The sequence below is a fragment of the Rhinopithecus bieti genome, unplaced genomic scaffold (genome assembly GCF_001698545.2).
Source record: "Rhinopithecus bieti isolate Rb0 unplaced genomic scaffold, ASM169854v2 scaffold_1017, whole genome shotgun sequence".
Taxonomy (NCBI): domain Eukaryota; kingdom Metazoa; phylum Chordata; class Mammalia; order Primates; family Cercopithecidae; genus Rhinopithecus; species Rhinopithecus bieti.
The window spans coordinates 1,607,146-1,622,882 of record NW_016803657.1 but is presented as its reverse complement, the minus strand read 5'-3'; the positions used below and the strand labels follow the sequence as shown (position 1 = coordinate 1,622,882).

The 15,737-nt window shown below is 50.9% G+C and overlaps 1 protein-coding gene across 1 annotated transcript; it reads right to left on the bottom strand.

Annotated features, from left to right (window-relative positions):
- Positions 1–1,151: 1,151 nt before the first annotated feature.
- Positions 1,152–7,807, bottom strand: LOC108543449 (N-terminal kinase-like protein). Its single transcript, XM_017893942.1, has 8 exons — positions 7,609–7,807; positions 7,159–7,299; positions 6,830–6,952; positions 6,523–6,749; positions 6,000–6,090; positions 5,756–5,911; positions 2,185–2,343; positions 1,152–1,400 (listed from the first exon to the last, which is right to left on the bottom strand). Exons 1-8 carry the CDS (start codon positions 7,717–7,719, stop codon positions 1,167–1,169), a joined length of 1,242 nt encoding a protein of 413 aa, XP_017749431.1. The 5' UTR covers positions 7,720–7,807; the 3' UTR covers positions 1,152–1,166.
- Positions 7,808–15,737: the final 7,930 nt, after the last annotated feature.

Here is a 15,737-nt window from a genome sequence, read left to right as displayed (position 1 = left end):
CCACAGCATGAACCCACACAGCAAGGGACAGTGGCCTGCTTGACCCCATGGGCCCACAAAGCCCAAGGCCTCTTGGTTTCTAGGGTGAAAAGGGCCCCTCCAAGGCCTTGGAAAACCAGGGTAGCACTCTGGCCTGGTCACAACCCCCTGGACGTTCTCCTCCCGGATGCGGGTTGTGTCCAGAAAGCCATGTAACGACGTGGGGAAGATCTGGTGGTTGCGTTGGGTCATTCAGAGGTAACGGATGAACTGGCTTCCATCTGTGGCCCAAGTTGGGATGTGTCAACATGGTCAGCCCTCCCACTTCTATCCCACAAGCCATGGAACCACTCCTGGGCTTAGCTTTCCCACCCAGGCAGGCACTGGCCAAGCCAGGTCAACCGCCTTGAAGCCCCTACCCAGGTGTTTTGCTTCAGGCCCCAGTGGAAGTGAGAGAGGCCCAGGAGGGCGGCTAGGAAAGGCCTGGCTCCACATAGGGGTCCGGGCTCATCTGGGTCACCCTCTCAGAGCCCTCTTCTATTTTTTTTTCTAAGATGGAGTCCGCTCTGTCCACCAAAGGCTGGAGTTGTAGTGGCACGTCTCGGCTCAACTGCAACCTCTGCCTTTCCCAGGTTCAGGGCGATTTTACTGCCTCAGCCTCCCGGAAGCAAGCTGGGATTCAGGCACCCCACCATCCATCCCTGGCTCATTTTGTATTTTTAGTAGGAGAAGGTTTCCAACCATGTTGGCTAGGCTGTTCTTTGACTCCTGTACCTTCAGGTTGGATCTGGCCCAACCTTGGCTCCCAAAGTGCCTGGGATTTACAGCCATGAAGCTACCCCACTGGCCCAGCCTGAGCTTTCCTCTATAACGAGGGTCTCCCCCTGCCCTTGTTCCTCCCCGCCTGCCCACATGCCATGAGAGGACTGGTGGGTTTGGTGGTTGCAGAGGGAATGGCACTGGGAACCACTGGTACTTCCTAGACCCCATCCATCCTGTCTGATGCTCCCAGCTGCCCTGGGGTTGGCAGGAGACAGACTGTATCCCCACTCTAGAGGGCTAGAGTGATTGAGCCAGGAGAGGAGGGGGCATGAGAGTGCTGCAGCCTGGGCAGTTGGCCATTCCCAAAGCTGCCAAGGAGCCCTGTATGTGGTCAACTTCCTGAGAGCCTGGCCTCAGGGGTTCCCTCACTTCTGCATATGTTCAGGGGTGGGATTTCTGGGGTCCCTGTGCAGCCAGGGCAGGTGACTCCCCAGCAGCCAGGGGAGGGTCTGGGTGGGGTGGACCACCGCGGACTCTGCTAGAGGCTTCACCTGCTGCAGGAGGCGGATGCGCATGGCCCGGTCAGTGGACGAGAACATCTTGACCACCACAGGGATGATCTTCTGCTGATACTCCTCTGCGCTCAGGAACTTGCCCACCTGAAAGGGCAGAAAGAAGGATTCAGCCACTCACAGGAATGGGCTGACTTTGCTGGGCTCATCTACATTCCTGGGGCTGATATCCCAGGATGGGAATGAAGTGATGGCAGAGTAGAGGCAGGCATTTCCTCAGTAGCTCCTCTGCCCATATTCCATCTCGGCCCTGCCCTTAACCTTTCTGGGCCAAGGCCTCTTTCAGGAGGCTGACGAAAGCTCTGGGCCACTCCCTACAAGGAGGTACCTTTATGCCATATGCAGACATTCTGCCTGCAGTCTCTGGGGGTTCTCAGCTATACAGGACTGCTTGTTGTCTTCTCCCCTCCTGGCAATACTTTCAGGTGAAAGGGTTCTCCCCAAGGTGAGGAGGGCAGGGACTGGCCGGTGCCCATAAAAAGGTGGGCTGGGGTCTGAGGAAGGGGTGGAAGATCCAGCCCCCAGAAGTCAGGTGAGCTGAGTGCTAAGCAGTCAGGAGGGAGATGGCAAAGTGGGGTGGTGAGTAGGTCATCCCCTGGGTGCTGGGAACCAGGGTGCACAGGTCAGACCCAGGGAAATGGAGGAAGGGCTGAGGGTTGTGAAACCAGAAGTTTGTGGGAAAAGGATTTTAGGGGCAGAGTCTCTCCTCCCCAGGGGACAGCTGGTCAGGTGCCTGTTTATAGACGCTGGCAGGAAGCTCCTGCACATATGGGCTTGGGTCTGCCCTAACCAGGCTGCCCTACCCCAGGGCCTTCTCTGTGGCAGTTCCTGTGCACCTAGCCAGCCTTCTCGGTCCCACAGCTCCACTCACCTTGAAGAGGGGTGTGAGGACAACGGCCCCAGCATTGCCGAACTCGAAGGCAGTCAGCAGCTGGGGCAGCACCTTGTGCCGACAGAAATCCTCAGGGAACGCATCCAGGCTCTTGCTCAGCTCCTGGAAGAACTTTTGCTTCTCGGCGGGCTCTTTGATCTGGGGGAGTGAGGATGGGACCCGGGGAAGAGATCAGCCTGGCTGTAGCCCAAACCCAGGCATGGGTGAGGACAAGGAGAACTGATGCTTATGGGCTCCGGAGCCCGGCTGCCTGGGTTCAAAGCCCAACTGTACCACTTACCTGCCGTGTAAAATGGGATAACAGCTCTACTATCTACGGGATCGTTCTGAGGATTCAACTAGAAAATGCACATAAAAGCTGCAGCATAGGCCTGGCACACAGCAGACGCTCAGTCTGTTAGGGACTGTTGCTGTCATTGCGGCCACCTGACCTGTTGCTGGGAGAGCAGCCACTAGCGGCATCAGGCCCTTTATCAATGTTGCCTCTACTGCTCCCTACCTAGGATGTGAGCACAGAGGGGAAACTGAAGATCAAAGAGGTGAAGGGGTTTCCTTGGTTCCCCTGCCCTGGCTGGGTTGGGCATGAAGTTCCTGGTAGGCCATGGGAAGGCAGGGATTAGGTACACTTTACCCCCAGACCTCATCCTCCCACTGAGCCAAAATGGACCAGGCTGTCAGCTCAATGGTCTACCTTTAGTCCTTCTAACCCCCCTTTGAGGCCATGATACCCCCAACTGATATTTCCTGAGCACAGATTATGTGCTAAAACCTTTACTCAGATTACCTCAGTCCTCTTCACAACTTTACGAGGTAGGCGCTAATGTAATCCACATTTTACCAACAAGGAAGCTGAGGCACAGAGAGGGCAAGGAGCTTGTCCAAAGTCACACAGCTAAGAAGCAGTCAGAGAAGGGTCTGACTCAGTGGTTTGTGCCGTACACTTCAAAAGATGCTGTCACTCCCCCCATTCACAAAGGGGGAGATAGAGGGTCAAGGTCAGCAGCCAAGAGTGGCCAGTATTGTGTTCCAAAGTCCCGGTGCTGTACCGCCATCCCCACAGTCACGGCTTAGCCTGGGAGAGGCGACCTCTGACTTGGGACAAGGAGGACCTAGATGGCCCTCAAGTAGCTCAGACCAGCGTGGGAGGCAGGCTTGGTGGTCTGATCACATGACTCAGCGGGGCCAAGGCCCAGAGAGGCTAAATCACATCCAAGGTCATACATCGAGAGTCACAGCTGGGTTCTCTCCACCACGCCACCCAGCAATGGGAAGAAGGACCCCTGGGCACTCCCCTTTCATGTTCTCTGGGAGGCTCCCGAAACCCCATTTCCTATGAGGCGCATTTCAAGGAGAAGGGCAGCTTGGCAGAGCCAGCCGTATGAGGAGAACTCCACATAACAAAGTTCCTGCTGCCCCGACACTACCCAGGAGGCAACAGGGCCTCAGCGTTTCCAGCAGCTTCTCCTTCCAGGTTCCCACCCTCCAAAGGCCCTCCCCGCCCCGCAGCATCTGAGTCAAGATTCCATGGCATCTGCTGGGTCAGGGTCTGTGGAGTGCCTGCCACTCTCCTGCCTTGCTCCTGATTCTGATTCTCAGCTCCCGCCGTTTTCCTCACACACGGCTGGGTCCACGCATTGCATACAGCAGAGCCCCCCTCCCTCCTCCCTACAGCAACCCTGCGGGCCAGTGCACCTGGATGCTCCTCACTATATACATGCGGAAACCAAGGTTCAGAGGCAAAGCAGAGGGCTCCCTCCTCAGCATCTCTCCGTGTGCTGTCGCCTCTGCCTGGAACTCCTCCTCCAGGTACCATCCCTCTGGCTCCCACCATTGTGTCCTTCAGGCCCCAGCTCAAACGTCACTTCAGAGAGCCCATCCCTGAACACCCACTCCAGTACTTTCTTTCCTGCACTGGTTTTTTCTCTTTTTTTTTGCAATGGCACAATCTCAGCTCACCGCAACCTCCTGCCTCACAGGTTCAAGTGATTCTCCCGCCTCAGCCTCCCGAGTAGCTGGGATTACAGGTATGCGCCACCACACCCGGCTAATTTTTTGTATTTTTAGTAGAAACGGGGGTTTCTCCATGTTGGTCAGGCTGGTCTCGAACCCCTGACCTCAAATAATCCGCCTGCCCCAACCTCCCAAAGTGCTGGGATTACAGGTGTGAGCCATCACACTGGTTGGTTTTCTTATTTATGGTGGTTTTTTTTTTTTTGAGACAGAGATTCGCTCTTGTTGCCCAGGCTAGAATACAATGGCGTGATCTTGGCTCACTGCAACCTCCACCTCCCAGGTTCAAGCGATTTTCCTGCCCCAGCCTTCCTGAGTAGCTGGGATTACAGGCATGTGCCACCATGCCCAGCTAATTTTTGTACTTTTAGTAGAGATGGGGTTTTTCCATGTTGGTCAGCTGGTATCAAACTCCTGACCTCAGGTAATCCACCCACCTCAACCTCCCAAAGTGCTGAGATTACAGGCGTGAGCCACCGCGCCCAGCTCTTATTTATGGTTTTTATGTTTTCTGTCTCTCCCCCAGCAAGAGTTCCCAAGGGTGGGGATCTGGTCTGTTTACTTTTTGCTAGATCCTTGAGGGCAGGGATCTAGGGCTGCCTCACCTTCCTCCACACTGAGCTGGAGCTGCCCACCCCCCTGCAGCCAGCACAGGGTGTTACATCCCTGGGGACCAGAGCCAGAATGTGCATGTGGAGTGACTGGAGTAACCAGAGCTGGCCCTAAATGCCTGCTGGGCGCAGAACAGTACACCATGCACTTTCAATTCTGACTCCTCACTGGGCCCCTCTGGAGTAGGTACAGGTTGAGTCTCCCTTGTCCAAAATATTTGGGACCAGAAGTGTTTTAGATTTCAGATGTTTTTGGATTTTGGAATATGTGCATTATACCAATTCTATATATATATATACATACACTTTTTTTTTTTGAGATGGAGTCTCACACTGTCGCCCGGGTTGGAGTGCAGTGGCGCGATCTCGGCTCAGTACAACCTTTGTCTCCTGGGTTCAAGTGATTCTCCTACCTCAGCCTCCTGAGTAGCTGGGATTACAGGTGCCCACCCAGCTGATTTTTTTGTATTTTTAGTAGACATGGGGTTTCTCCATGTTGGTCAGGCTGGTCTTGAATTTCCGACCTCAGGTGATCCACCCGCCTCAGCCTCCCAAAGAGCAGGGATTACAGGCATGAGCCACTGCGCCCAAGCCCAAATTCAACATTTGTAATCCAAAAAATGCAAAATGCTCCAATGGGCATTTCCTTGGATTGTAATGTTGGTGGTCAACAAGTTTCCAGTTTTGGAGTACTTAGATCATGCATTTTCGGATTAGGGATGCTCAACCTGTACTATTATTGGGACTGAACTTCAGCCAAGCAAAGTCACAGAGTGAGTATGAGCTGGAGCCTGGGTTTGAACCCGGATTGGCCTAACTCCACAGTCCATGCTTGTCTCCTGAGGGTCAATTGTGAGATACCCTGAAAAACAGGGTGGAGGCAGAATGGAAAAGGTAGGGTCGAAGCCCAAGGTGAGTTGGGGGCTCACCTGAATCTCCTCCAGGAAGAGGTTGGTCTCTACAAAGCGGTTGCTCATGAAGCCACCAGGTGCCCGGCAGTTCTGCAGGAAGCGGGCCGGGTTGGGACGCACCTTGGGGTTCGCTCCCACCAGCTCACAGTAATGGGGTACTAGTGATTTGGGGATCTGTAGGGGAGGGGTCAGTGTCAGGGCAGGGGTAGCCAGCTGGCAGAGGGGCCAAGGCAGGGCAAACAGCCAGGGGCAAGAAACTTACCTTCCCAGGGTTCCGTAGGGCTGCTGCCCGAGGTAGGGGCCCATTGAAGACTTCCCAGATGAGGCAGCCCAAGCGCCACATGTCTGCTGACCTGTGACAGTGACCCAGAGCTCTTAGGGCCCCACCAACCACCTGCACAGGCCTCCAGCCTGCCTTGGGCACGATGCACCCACGGCATGCCAGGGCCTGGCAATGTCCCTCAGCTGAGCCATCAGTGCCAAGAGGCAGGTTTCATTAGCCTCACTTAACAGATTAAAAAAACCGAGGCTCAGAAAAGTAAGCACATCTGCCCAGGTCACAGAGTTTTCAAGTTCAGAATCACCCAACCCCGAAGGCTGCGTCCATCCTGCCCTACCACCCTGAGGACCCTGGGGGCAGAGGAGTGTCCCTCACTCCTGGGACACTGATTCCCTCCCCAGCCAAGCAGCAGGGAACAGGGGAGTACCAACTAGTCTAAGAGTCCTGAGGCTGCAGGGGCCTCCAGGACAGGGCAGCTTGGGGCGCACTGCCCCTAGTCACCCACCACTTTTCTCTGACCACTCTGCCACTGCTGTCAGCCAACTCCGGGGGGTCATACTGCTCAAGCTCAGGGATCCCCTTGCGGGGAGGTCCCCCACCGTCGCCCTGGGCTGAATACATGTAGTCCAGGCCCCCAAGCTTCCACTCGCCAGCTCGGTCCACGAACACGGCGGCCATGCAGACATTGTTGTGGATGAGGCTGCAGTCGTTGACCAGGAAGCTGAGGGCTTTCTGGGGGCAGAAGGAGCCATCACGCCCCAGTACCTGCAACCCCCCATCCCTGCTGTCATCACCACTGCCCCCCACCTCACCACGATCTGGTGTAGCCCCCAGGAGATCTCCAGCTCCTTCAGGCCACCAGCCTCCACTCTCGCCTTGAGGTATATTCCCAATGGAGTCACAGCCTCTGTCACGACGTGGAGACATTTTTCTGTCTGGGGAAGGGGACACAGGATTATCAAGGGCGGAGAGGCAGAGAGGAAGGAGAGATAAGCGACTTGAAGTGGGGAGAGATGGGGAAGAGGAAACCAAATCTGGGGGTGCTGGGGCACACAGGGTGGAAACAGGGCAGGAAGGGAGACAGGAGTGGGTAACCAGGAGATAGTGAGAGGCAGAGACGGGCAGGCAAGGCAGCGGGTACCTCCAGTCCATCGATGTAAGCCAGGATGTTGGGATGCCGTAGAGTTTTGAGGCGCTTGAAGGCAGCTTTGGCCACCTGGGTCTGCTCTTCCGCGCCAGGCTTCACATCATAGACGAAGATGGACACGGGGCAACCTGTGGCCTGGGGGAGGGCAGCGGGGCCAGAGATGGTCCCAGAGCTGTTGTGTTGCCGGAAGACTAGGGCCGGCAGCCAGGTCTCTCCCCAAGTCAGCCTTAGGGACACTTCGCCGGGCCCTCGTAACCCCGACCCTGTCCGCCTGTCGGTCCCTCGGTCCCTCCGCCCGCCACGTAGGCACTGCCCGCCCCCTCCCCGGCCCGCTACCCCGAAGCTCCACCGCCACGTCAGGCCGGGTGCGACGCGGCGGGGCCGGCGGCGTGGACTAGGCAAGGCCCAGGTCGGCCGCGGCCTACGGAGCTCGGTCGCACTCACCTTCTTGCGCCCGCGGTGCAGGGCCCAGGGCCCTGGCGGGCCGCCCTCTAGGGGCTCCGGGATGAGCTCGAACGGAAAGTCCCGGACCGGGTCCCGAGCAAAGAACCACATCGTACCCACCGCCGCCGCGGGCTCGGGCGCCTTAGCTCCGGATCCTCCGGCAGCCCGAGCCGGGGCTGGGCGGAGACGGGGCGGGGCCTGCGTCGGACGGGGGCGGGGCGCGGGGCCGGGGCGGGGCCTACGTCGGGGACGGAGCAGAAACGCTGGAATTGGGGCGGGTAGGGCGCAGAACTGAGTTGGGCGGGAAGGGGCGGGGGGCCAAATGAGGCGGCGGGAGAGGGGAGGTGACTGGACCTAGGGAAGGGTGGGGAGAGGCCGGGGCCAGTCCAGGGGGGCGGGCGATACTAAGATCAGTAGTCCGCCGCAGGATAACTCTCTTAAAACCCTCCAAGCCAGTGAACCCTTATATCTAAAGGGGCGGGATAATAGAGCCTGCCTTCTAGCGTATTGTAAGGATGAGAGCTTTAGAAGGGACAGACGGATGGGGAAAACGAGGCAAAAAGGTGGAGAGGTAGGGAGACTGACATGCATGAGAGGGCGCAGTGAGGAGTGAGTCAGAGACCCAGAGAGGGAGACTGGCCCCACGCCAGACACTCTTTCCCACCAGCAAGTGGGTGCCTCCAAGCTGCGGGGAGGAGTCGGTACTGATGAAGTGACCAGGAGAGAAGCACGAGGAGATGCCCCAGAGAAAGAGCGTGGGTGAGAGGCAGAGAGTGAATCCAAGGTTCCAAGGAGGTCCAGAACCCCGGGGCAGGGGCGGGCACCCAGGAAATGGAGGAAGGAGAGACTGAGGAGGGAAGAAGAAGTGACCCCAGGGAAGGAGGGGTGGAGAAGGAGCAGCTGGGCAAGTCCGGAAGAGGTCAAAGGCCTGGGAGGGGCCCCTGCTCTCCTGGGCTCAGCTGCCCGGCTCTCAGGCCAACAGGTTGCGTCTCTCGGTGCCTGTGCAGACAGCCATGGAGTGGTGTTAGCTCAATCAGCTCATCACACTGGTGGGGATCCAGCCCCTGAGCTGTGTAGGAGGGGCTGGACAGGCGGTGGTTCCTCTGCAGGTAGGGTCTCAGGACCCAGGTGTGGGCGGCAAGCCACCCAGGTGCCAAGGCAAGAGATCGAGGGCACGAGCTGTTCCAGTATTATAAAATATACAAAATAATAGTTATACTTGATATAGATAATAGATATGATTATATATGAATATCATTAATCATTAGTCTATAGCAATTACTCTTTACTCCAATATTATAATAATCCTTGCTCTACAATCATAACCTAGGAAAAACCAGGCCATACAGAGATAGGAGCTGAGGGGACATAGTGAGAAGTGACCAGAAGACAGGAGTGCGAGCCTTCTGTTATGCCCGGGCAGGGCCACCAGAGGGCTCCTTGGTCTAGTGGTAACGCCAGCGTCTGGCGTTACCAAGCGGACCGCGTTACCAAGTGGACTGTGTTCTAGCAGTAGCGTCAGTGTCAAGGAAAAGCACCCGCTACTTAGCGGACCAGGAAAGGGAGACTCTCTTTCCCTGGAGGAGTTCAGAGAACACTCTACTCCTCCACCTCTTGTGTCAGGCCCGCCCACAGTTATCCAGAGGCCTAACCATCTCCATGTGATGCTGTGTTTCAGTGGTCACGCTCCTAGTCTGCCTTCATGTTCCATCCTGTACACCTGGCTCTGCCTTTTAGATAACAGTAACAAATTAGTGAAAGTACTAAAAGTCTCTGATATGCAGAAATAATGGCGTAAGCTGTCTCTCTCTCTCTCCTCTCTCTCTCTCTCTGCCTCAGCTGCCAAACAGGGAAGGGCCTGCTGTCCAGTGGACACGTGACTCATGTGACCTTACCTATCATTGAGATGGCTCTCACTCCTTACCCTGACCCTTTGTCTTGTATCCAATAAATATCAGCACAGCCAGGCATTCAGGGCCACTACCGGTCTCCACGTCTTGGTGGTAGTGGTCCCCCAGGCCCAGCTGTCTTTTCTTTTATCTCTTTGTCTTGTGTCTTTATTTCTACAATCTCTCATCTCCACACACAGGGAGAACACCCACTAAGCCCCGTAAGGCTGGACCCTACATCTGGCGCTCCAACGTGGGTTTCTCCCTCGCTGTGTGAAGTTGCGCTTTGAGCCGGGGACTCAGCAGAGGACTTTCGACCACAGATTCCTGAGGATTGCAGTCAGTGAGCTTGGTGGTAAGCTTGGGCACTCAAGAGTATCCCGGGGACACCATGGGACAAGCCAGTACTAAGTACTCGGCTTATTTAAACTTTTTAAAAATCCTCCTGTCTTATCTCAATACAGGGCTGTCCCTGTTCAGCCCTGCTGTGGAGCTCTCAACCTTCCGTCTCTTCGGCCCCAATCCCTCTGGGGCCTAGTTTTTCACTTTTCACGCCTGCTTCTCTTTCGGAAACTCAGGCTCTCTTGAAGCCTGGTTCTCTTTAGACAAATCAGGCTCCCTTGAAGCCTGGGTCTCTCTCAGAAAATCAGCCTCCCTTGAAGCCTGGGTCTCTCTCCATAAATCAGGCTCTTTTGAAGCCTGGGTCTCTTTCGACAAATCGGGCTCCCTTGAAGAAACCTCAGGCCCCCTTGAAGCCTGGTCTGCAGTTACTGTGGCAGCCTGGACTTCAGGCCCATGAAAGATCTGCTCAGCAGGTCATCTCGTCTCATCCTGGTTTACAGGTTCTCAACTCTTTCTCCATTCAAAATTCCAACCTTTTTTCTGCTTCTGATCCGATGGCTACTATGATTGCCACCACTACCCTTGCCGCTCACAAGCAACAAGTTACATACGTTCCTCAAAATGACACTCCTCTTATGAGGGCTATAGCACAGGCAAGAGAATATGGGGATCCTGAAGCCTGGCAATTTCCTGTAATTTTATAACCTCCAATACCTGCCATCCCTGCGACACAAAATCAGCCACAGACCGCTGATCTTGCTCAGCAGACCGCTGATCTCGCGGCACCTTCACACTCCGTGTTAATATCTTGTTTTTCTGCAGTACAACAAGCAGTTGCAACAGCCGGTTTGGTTATAGCTCCAGAAAAATATCCAGACTTCTTCTCCTTATCACTATTTAGGAATGCAGCTAGAAGACAGGTTATTAAGCCCCCAAAAATCATTGTTCCCCTCACCCGATTACAAGTCCAACAGGTTTTTGCAACCTACATTCCTTGGCAAGTACATTTGACAGGTTTCCCAGGTATAATAGATAATCATTATCCCAATGTAAAACTATTACAGTTCCTTAAATTCACTTCTTGGATCTTACCTAACATTACTAGAAACACTCCATTAGCTGAAGCTGTCACTGTTTTTATTGATGCTTCCTGTAATGGCCAAGTAGCATATACAGGACCTGTGTTCTCAACACAGGAGCTATTTTAGCACAACAGCTGAGCTGATTGCTGTCATGGCTGTTCTTGAAGATTTCCCTGAACCAGTTAACATTGTTTCTGATTCTGCCTATATAGTCAGTGTTGCTCACAACATTGAAACTGCCTTAATCAAATTTCTGCCTGATGATAACCTACTTTTGCTTTTCCAAGGGTCTCAGTCTGTACTCAGAGCAAAGTCTTCTCCTTTCTACATTACTCGCATTCAGGCTCACACACCCCTCCCCGGATCCCTCTTGGCAGCAAATGCCTGAGCTGATACGTTAGTTGCTCCCGTTTTTACAGATGCAGAAAATTTTAATGTTTTAACTCATATCAATGCTGCGGGACTCAGGAAAAAGTTCCCCCTTACATAGAAACAAGCTAAAACCATTGTATGTCACTGTCCTACTTGTCAAGTGTTAATTTTACAGCCGCTTCCATCGGGAGTTAATCCTCGAGGCCTTTCCCCCAACGCACGCTGACAAATAGACGTAACCCACTTTCCAGCTTTTGGGAGACTTTCTTTTGTACATGTAACAGTGGACACCTTTTCCCACTTCATCTGGGCTACGTGCCAAACAGGAGAAAGTACTGCTCATGTTAAACGACACATGCTTTCCTGTTTCTCAGTTATGGACTGCCCCGTTAAGCTTAAAACTGATAATGGTCCTGGCTATACTATCATTGTCTTTGAAAAGTTCACTCAAACATGGGGCATTAATCACACTACTGGAATTCCCTATGATTCTCAAGGACAAGCACTGGTGGAACAAGCTAATAAATCTCTCAAAGACCAGTTTCGCAAACAAGATAACAAAAAGAGAGGGGATGCTTAGCTCTGTTCAGATTAAATTTTTTAAATCTGGCTAAAAACCAACTTTTCACAGCAGCAGAACAACACTTTACTGGTAATAAATTTGACCCACAAAAAGGCAAGAGAATATGGCAGAAGGACATAACAACTAATAAATGGTAATTAGGCACTGTAATAACATGGGGTGGGGGTTTTGCTTGTGTCTCCCTAGGAAAGGACCAACAGGCTGTTTGGCTTCCCTCCAGTCAGTTGAAATTGTACCATGACTCCAGCCTTGAAGAACCGTCAGAAACAAAAGGCGAACAACCGCCAGAAATTGAAGCGCGAGGCTCGTCGCCTGACTAGTAAAATTGGTAATCTTAACTTCGCATCACAACCTCACCCCACAACTCCTGATACAAAAAATTCCACCCTACCGACGTGGGGTCAGATAAAAGTAATTTCCAGGCCGGGCGCTCAAGCCTGTAATCCCAGCACTTTGGGAGGCCGAGACGGGCGGATCACGAGGTCAGGAGATCGAGACCATCCTGGCTAACATGGTGAAACCCCGTCTCTACTAAAAAAATACAAAAAACTAGCCGGGCGAGGTGGCGGGCGCCTGTAGTCCCAGCTACTCGGGAGGCTGAGGCAGGAGAATGGCGTAAACCCGGGAGGCAGAGTTTGCAGTGAGCTGAGATCTGGCCACTGCACTCCAGCCTGGGTGACAGAGCGAGACTCTTTCTCAAAAAAAAAAAAAAAAAAAAGACAAAGGGCATTACATAATGGTAAAGGGTTCAATTCAACAAAAAAAGCTATCCTAAATATACATGCACCCAATACAGGAACACTCAGATTCATAAAACAAGTTCTTAGAGAACTACAAAGAGACTTATACTTCCACACAATAATAGTGGGAGACTTTAACACCCCACTGTCAATATTAGATCATCGAGAGAAAATTAAAGATATTCTGGACTTGAACTCAACTCTGGATCAAGTGAGCCTATTAGATATCTACAGAACTCTCCACCCCATAACAACGGAATATGCATTATTCTTAGCACCACCTGGTACTTATTCTAAACTTGATCACATAATCGAAATAAAACACTCCTTAGCAAATGCAAAAGAACTGAAATCATAACTAACATTCTCTCAGATCACAGGGCAATCAAATTAGAACTCAAGAGTAAGAAACTCACTGAAAACCACAAAACTACATGGAAACTAAAAAACCTGCTCCTGAATGACCCCTGGGTAAATAATGAAATTAAAGCAGAAATCCAGAAGTTCTTTGAAACCAATAAGAACAAACAGACAACGTACCAGAATCTCTGGAATGCAGCTGACGCAATGTTAAGAGGAAATTTTATAGCACTAAATGCCCACATCAAAAGACTAAAAAGATCTCAAATTGGCTGGGCACGGTGGCTCACACCTGTAATCCCAGCACTTTGGGAGGCTGAGGTGGGCGAGTCATGAGGTCAGGAGTTCAAGACCAGTCTGGCCAACATGGTGAAACCCCATCTCTACTAAAAATAAAGAAAACTAGCTGGGCATAGTGGCGGGTGCCTGTAATCTCAGCTACTTGGGAGGCTGAGGCAGAAGAATTGCTTGAACCCGGGAGGCGGAGGTTGCAGTGAGCCAAGATTGTGCCAACGCACTCCAGCCCTGCCGAAAAAGTGAGACTCCATCTCCCAAAAAAAAAAAAAAAAAAAAAAAAAACTCAAATCAACACCCTAACATCACAACTAAAAGAACTAGGAAACTAAGAGCAAACAAACCCCAAAGCTATCAGAAGACAAAACTAAACAAGATCAGAGTGGAACTGAAGGAGATAGATACATGAAAATCCTTCAAAAAATCAGTTTATAAATTCAATGCTATTCCCATCAGGCTACCACTGACATTCTTCACAGAACCAGAAAACTACTTTAAAATTCATATAGAACTAAAAAACCCATATAGCCATGACAATCCTAAACAAAAGAACAAAGCTTGGCGGCATCACACTACCCAACTTTGAACTATACTACAAGGCTACAATAACCAAAACAGCATGGTACTTGTACAAAACAGGCATATAGACCAATGGAACAGAATAGAAAACTCGGAAATAAGACCGCACATCTACAACCATCTGTTCCTGGACAAACCTAGCAAAAGCAATGGAGAAAAGATTCCCTATTTAATTAATGGTGCTCAGAACACTGGCTAGTCATATGCAGAAAATTGAAACTGGACCCCTTCATTACACCTTAAACAAAATTAACTCAAGATGGATTAAAGACTTAAATGTAAAACCCAAAACTATAAAACCCTAGAAGAAAATCAAAGCAATACCATTCAAGACATAGGCACAGGAAAATATTTCGTGACAAAATGTCAAAAGCATCTGCAACAGAAGCAAAATTGACACATGGAATCTAATTAAGGAGCTTTCTGCACAGCAAAAGAAACTATGAGTGAATAAACAACCTACAGAATTGGAGAAAATTTTATAATCTGTCCATCTAATGAAGGTCTAATATCCAGAATCTACAGGAAAAAAAAAAAATCTAATTAAAAGTGAGCAAAGACATGAAACAGACACTTCTCAAAAGACATTTATGTGGCCAACAAGCATATGAGAAAAGCTCAACATCACTGATCATTAGAGAAATGCAAATCAAAACTACAATGAGATACCATGTCATGTCAGTCAGAATGGCAATTATTAAAAGTCAAGAAATAACAGATGCTGGCAAGGATATGGAAAGAGAAGAATGCTTTTACACTGTTGGTGGGAATGTAAATTAGGTCAACCATTGTGGAAGACAGTGAAATGATTCCTCAAAGACCTAGAAGCAGAAATACCATTTGACCTAGCAATCCCATTATGGTGTATATACCCAGAGGAATATAAATCATTCTCTTGTAAGGATACATGCATGTGTATGTTCATTACAGCACCATTCACAATAGCAAAGACATGGAATCAACCATGGATAAAGAAAATGTGGTACGTACCGTGAAACACTATACAGCCATTAAAAGGAACGAGATCATGTAGTTTGCAGGGACATGGGTGGAGCTGGAAGCCATTATCCTCAGCAAACTAACACAGGAACAGAAAACCAAACACCAGGTGTTCTCACTTATAAGTAGGAGCTGAACAGTGAGAACACATGGACACAGGGAGGGGAACAGCACACACTGGGGCCTGTCAGGGGGTGTGGGAGAGCATCAGGATAAATAGCTAATGCATGCAAGTCTTAATACCTAGGTGATGGGTTAATAGGTGCAGCAAACCACCATGGCACACATTTACCTATGTAACAAACCTGCACATCTTGTACATGTATCTTGGAACTTAAAAAAAGGTAATTAAAAATAAGTAATTGTAAATTTCAAGGTTACCATAATTCTAAGGTTACTTATCTATAATTTCTTTTACACTTAACCTTGCAAGTTTTGAAAAATTCTTGTTTCTATCCTTCTTGTTGAAGGATAGAATGCAAAGGTTTATTACAAGAAACATCTTGCAAATGTTTATTACAATAAATTAAAATTTTACTTTCCAAATTTCACAAAACAAAGCGCAAAATAAATATAGTCTTTTGAATAATAGGGTTTTTTGTTTTGTTTTGTTTTGTTTTTGAGACAGGGTCTTGCTCTGTCACCCAGGCTATAGNTTTTTTTTTTCTGAAACGGAGTCTCGCTCTGTCGCTCAGGCTGGAGTGCAGTGGCTCGATCTTGGCTCACTGCAAGCTCCGCCTCCCAAGTTCACACCATTCTCCTGCCTCAGCCTCCTGAGTAGCTGGGACTACAGGTGCCCGCCACCATGCCCAGCTAATTTTTTTGTATTTTTAGTAGAGACGGGGTTTCACCATGTTAGCCAGGATGGTCTCGATCTCCTGACCTTGTG

Coding starts and splice junctions, on each gene's coding strand:
- LOC108543449 (XM_017893942.1), bottom strand. CDS start 7,719: ATGTGGTTCTTTGCTCGGGACCCGGTCCGGGACTTTCCGTTCGAGCTC. Junction 6,953..7,158: donor CTTACATCGATGGACTGGAG/GTACCCGCTGCC, acceptor CCCCTTCCCCAG/ACAGAAAAATGTCTCCACGT. Junction 2,344..5,755: donor TCTTCCTGGAGGAGATTCAG/GTGAGCCCCCAA, acceptor TCACTCCCCCAG/ATCAAAGAGCCCGCCGAGAA.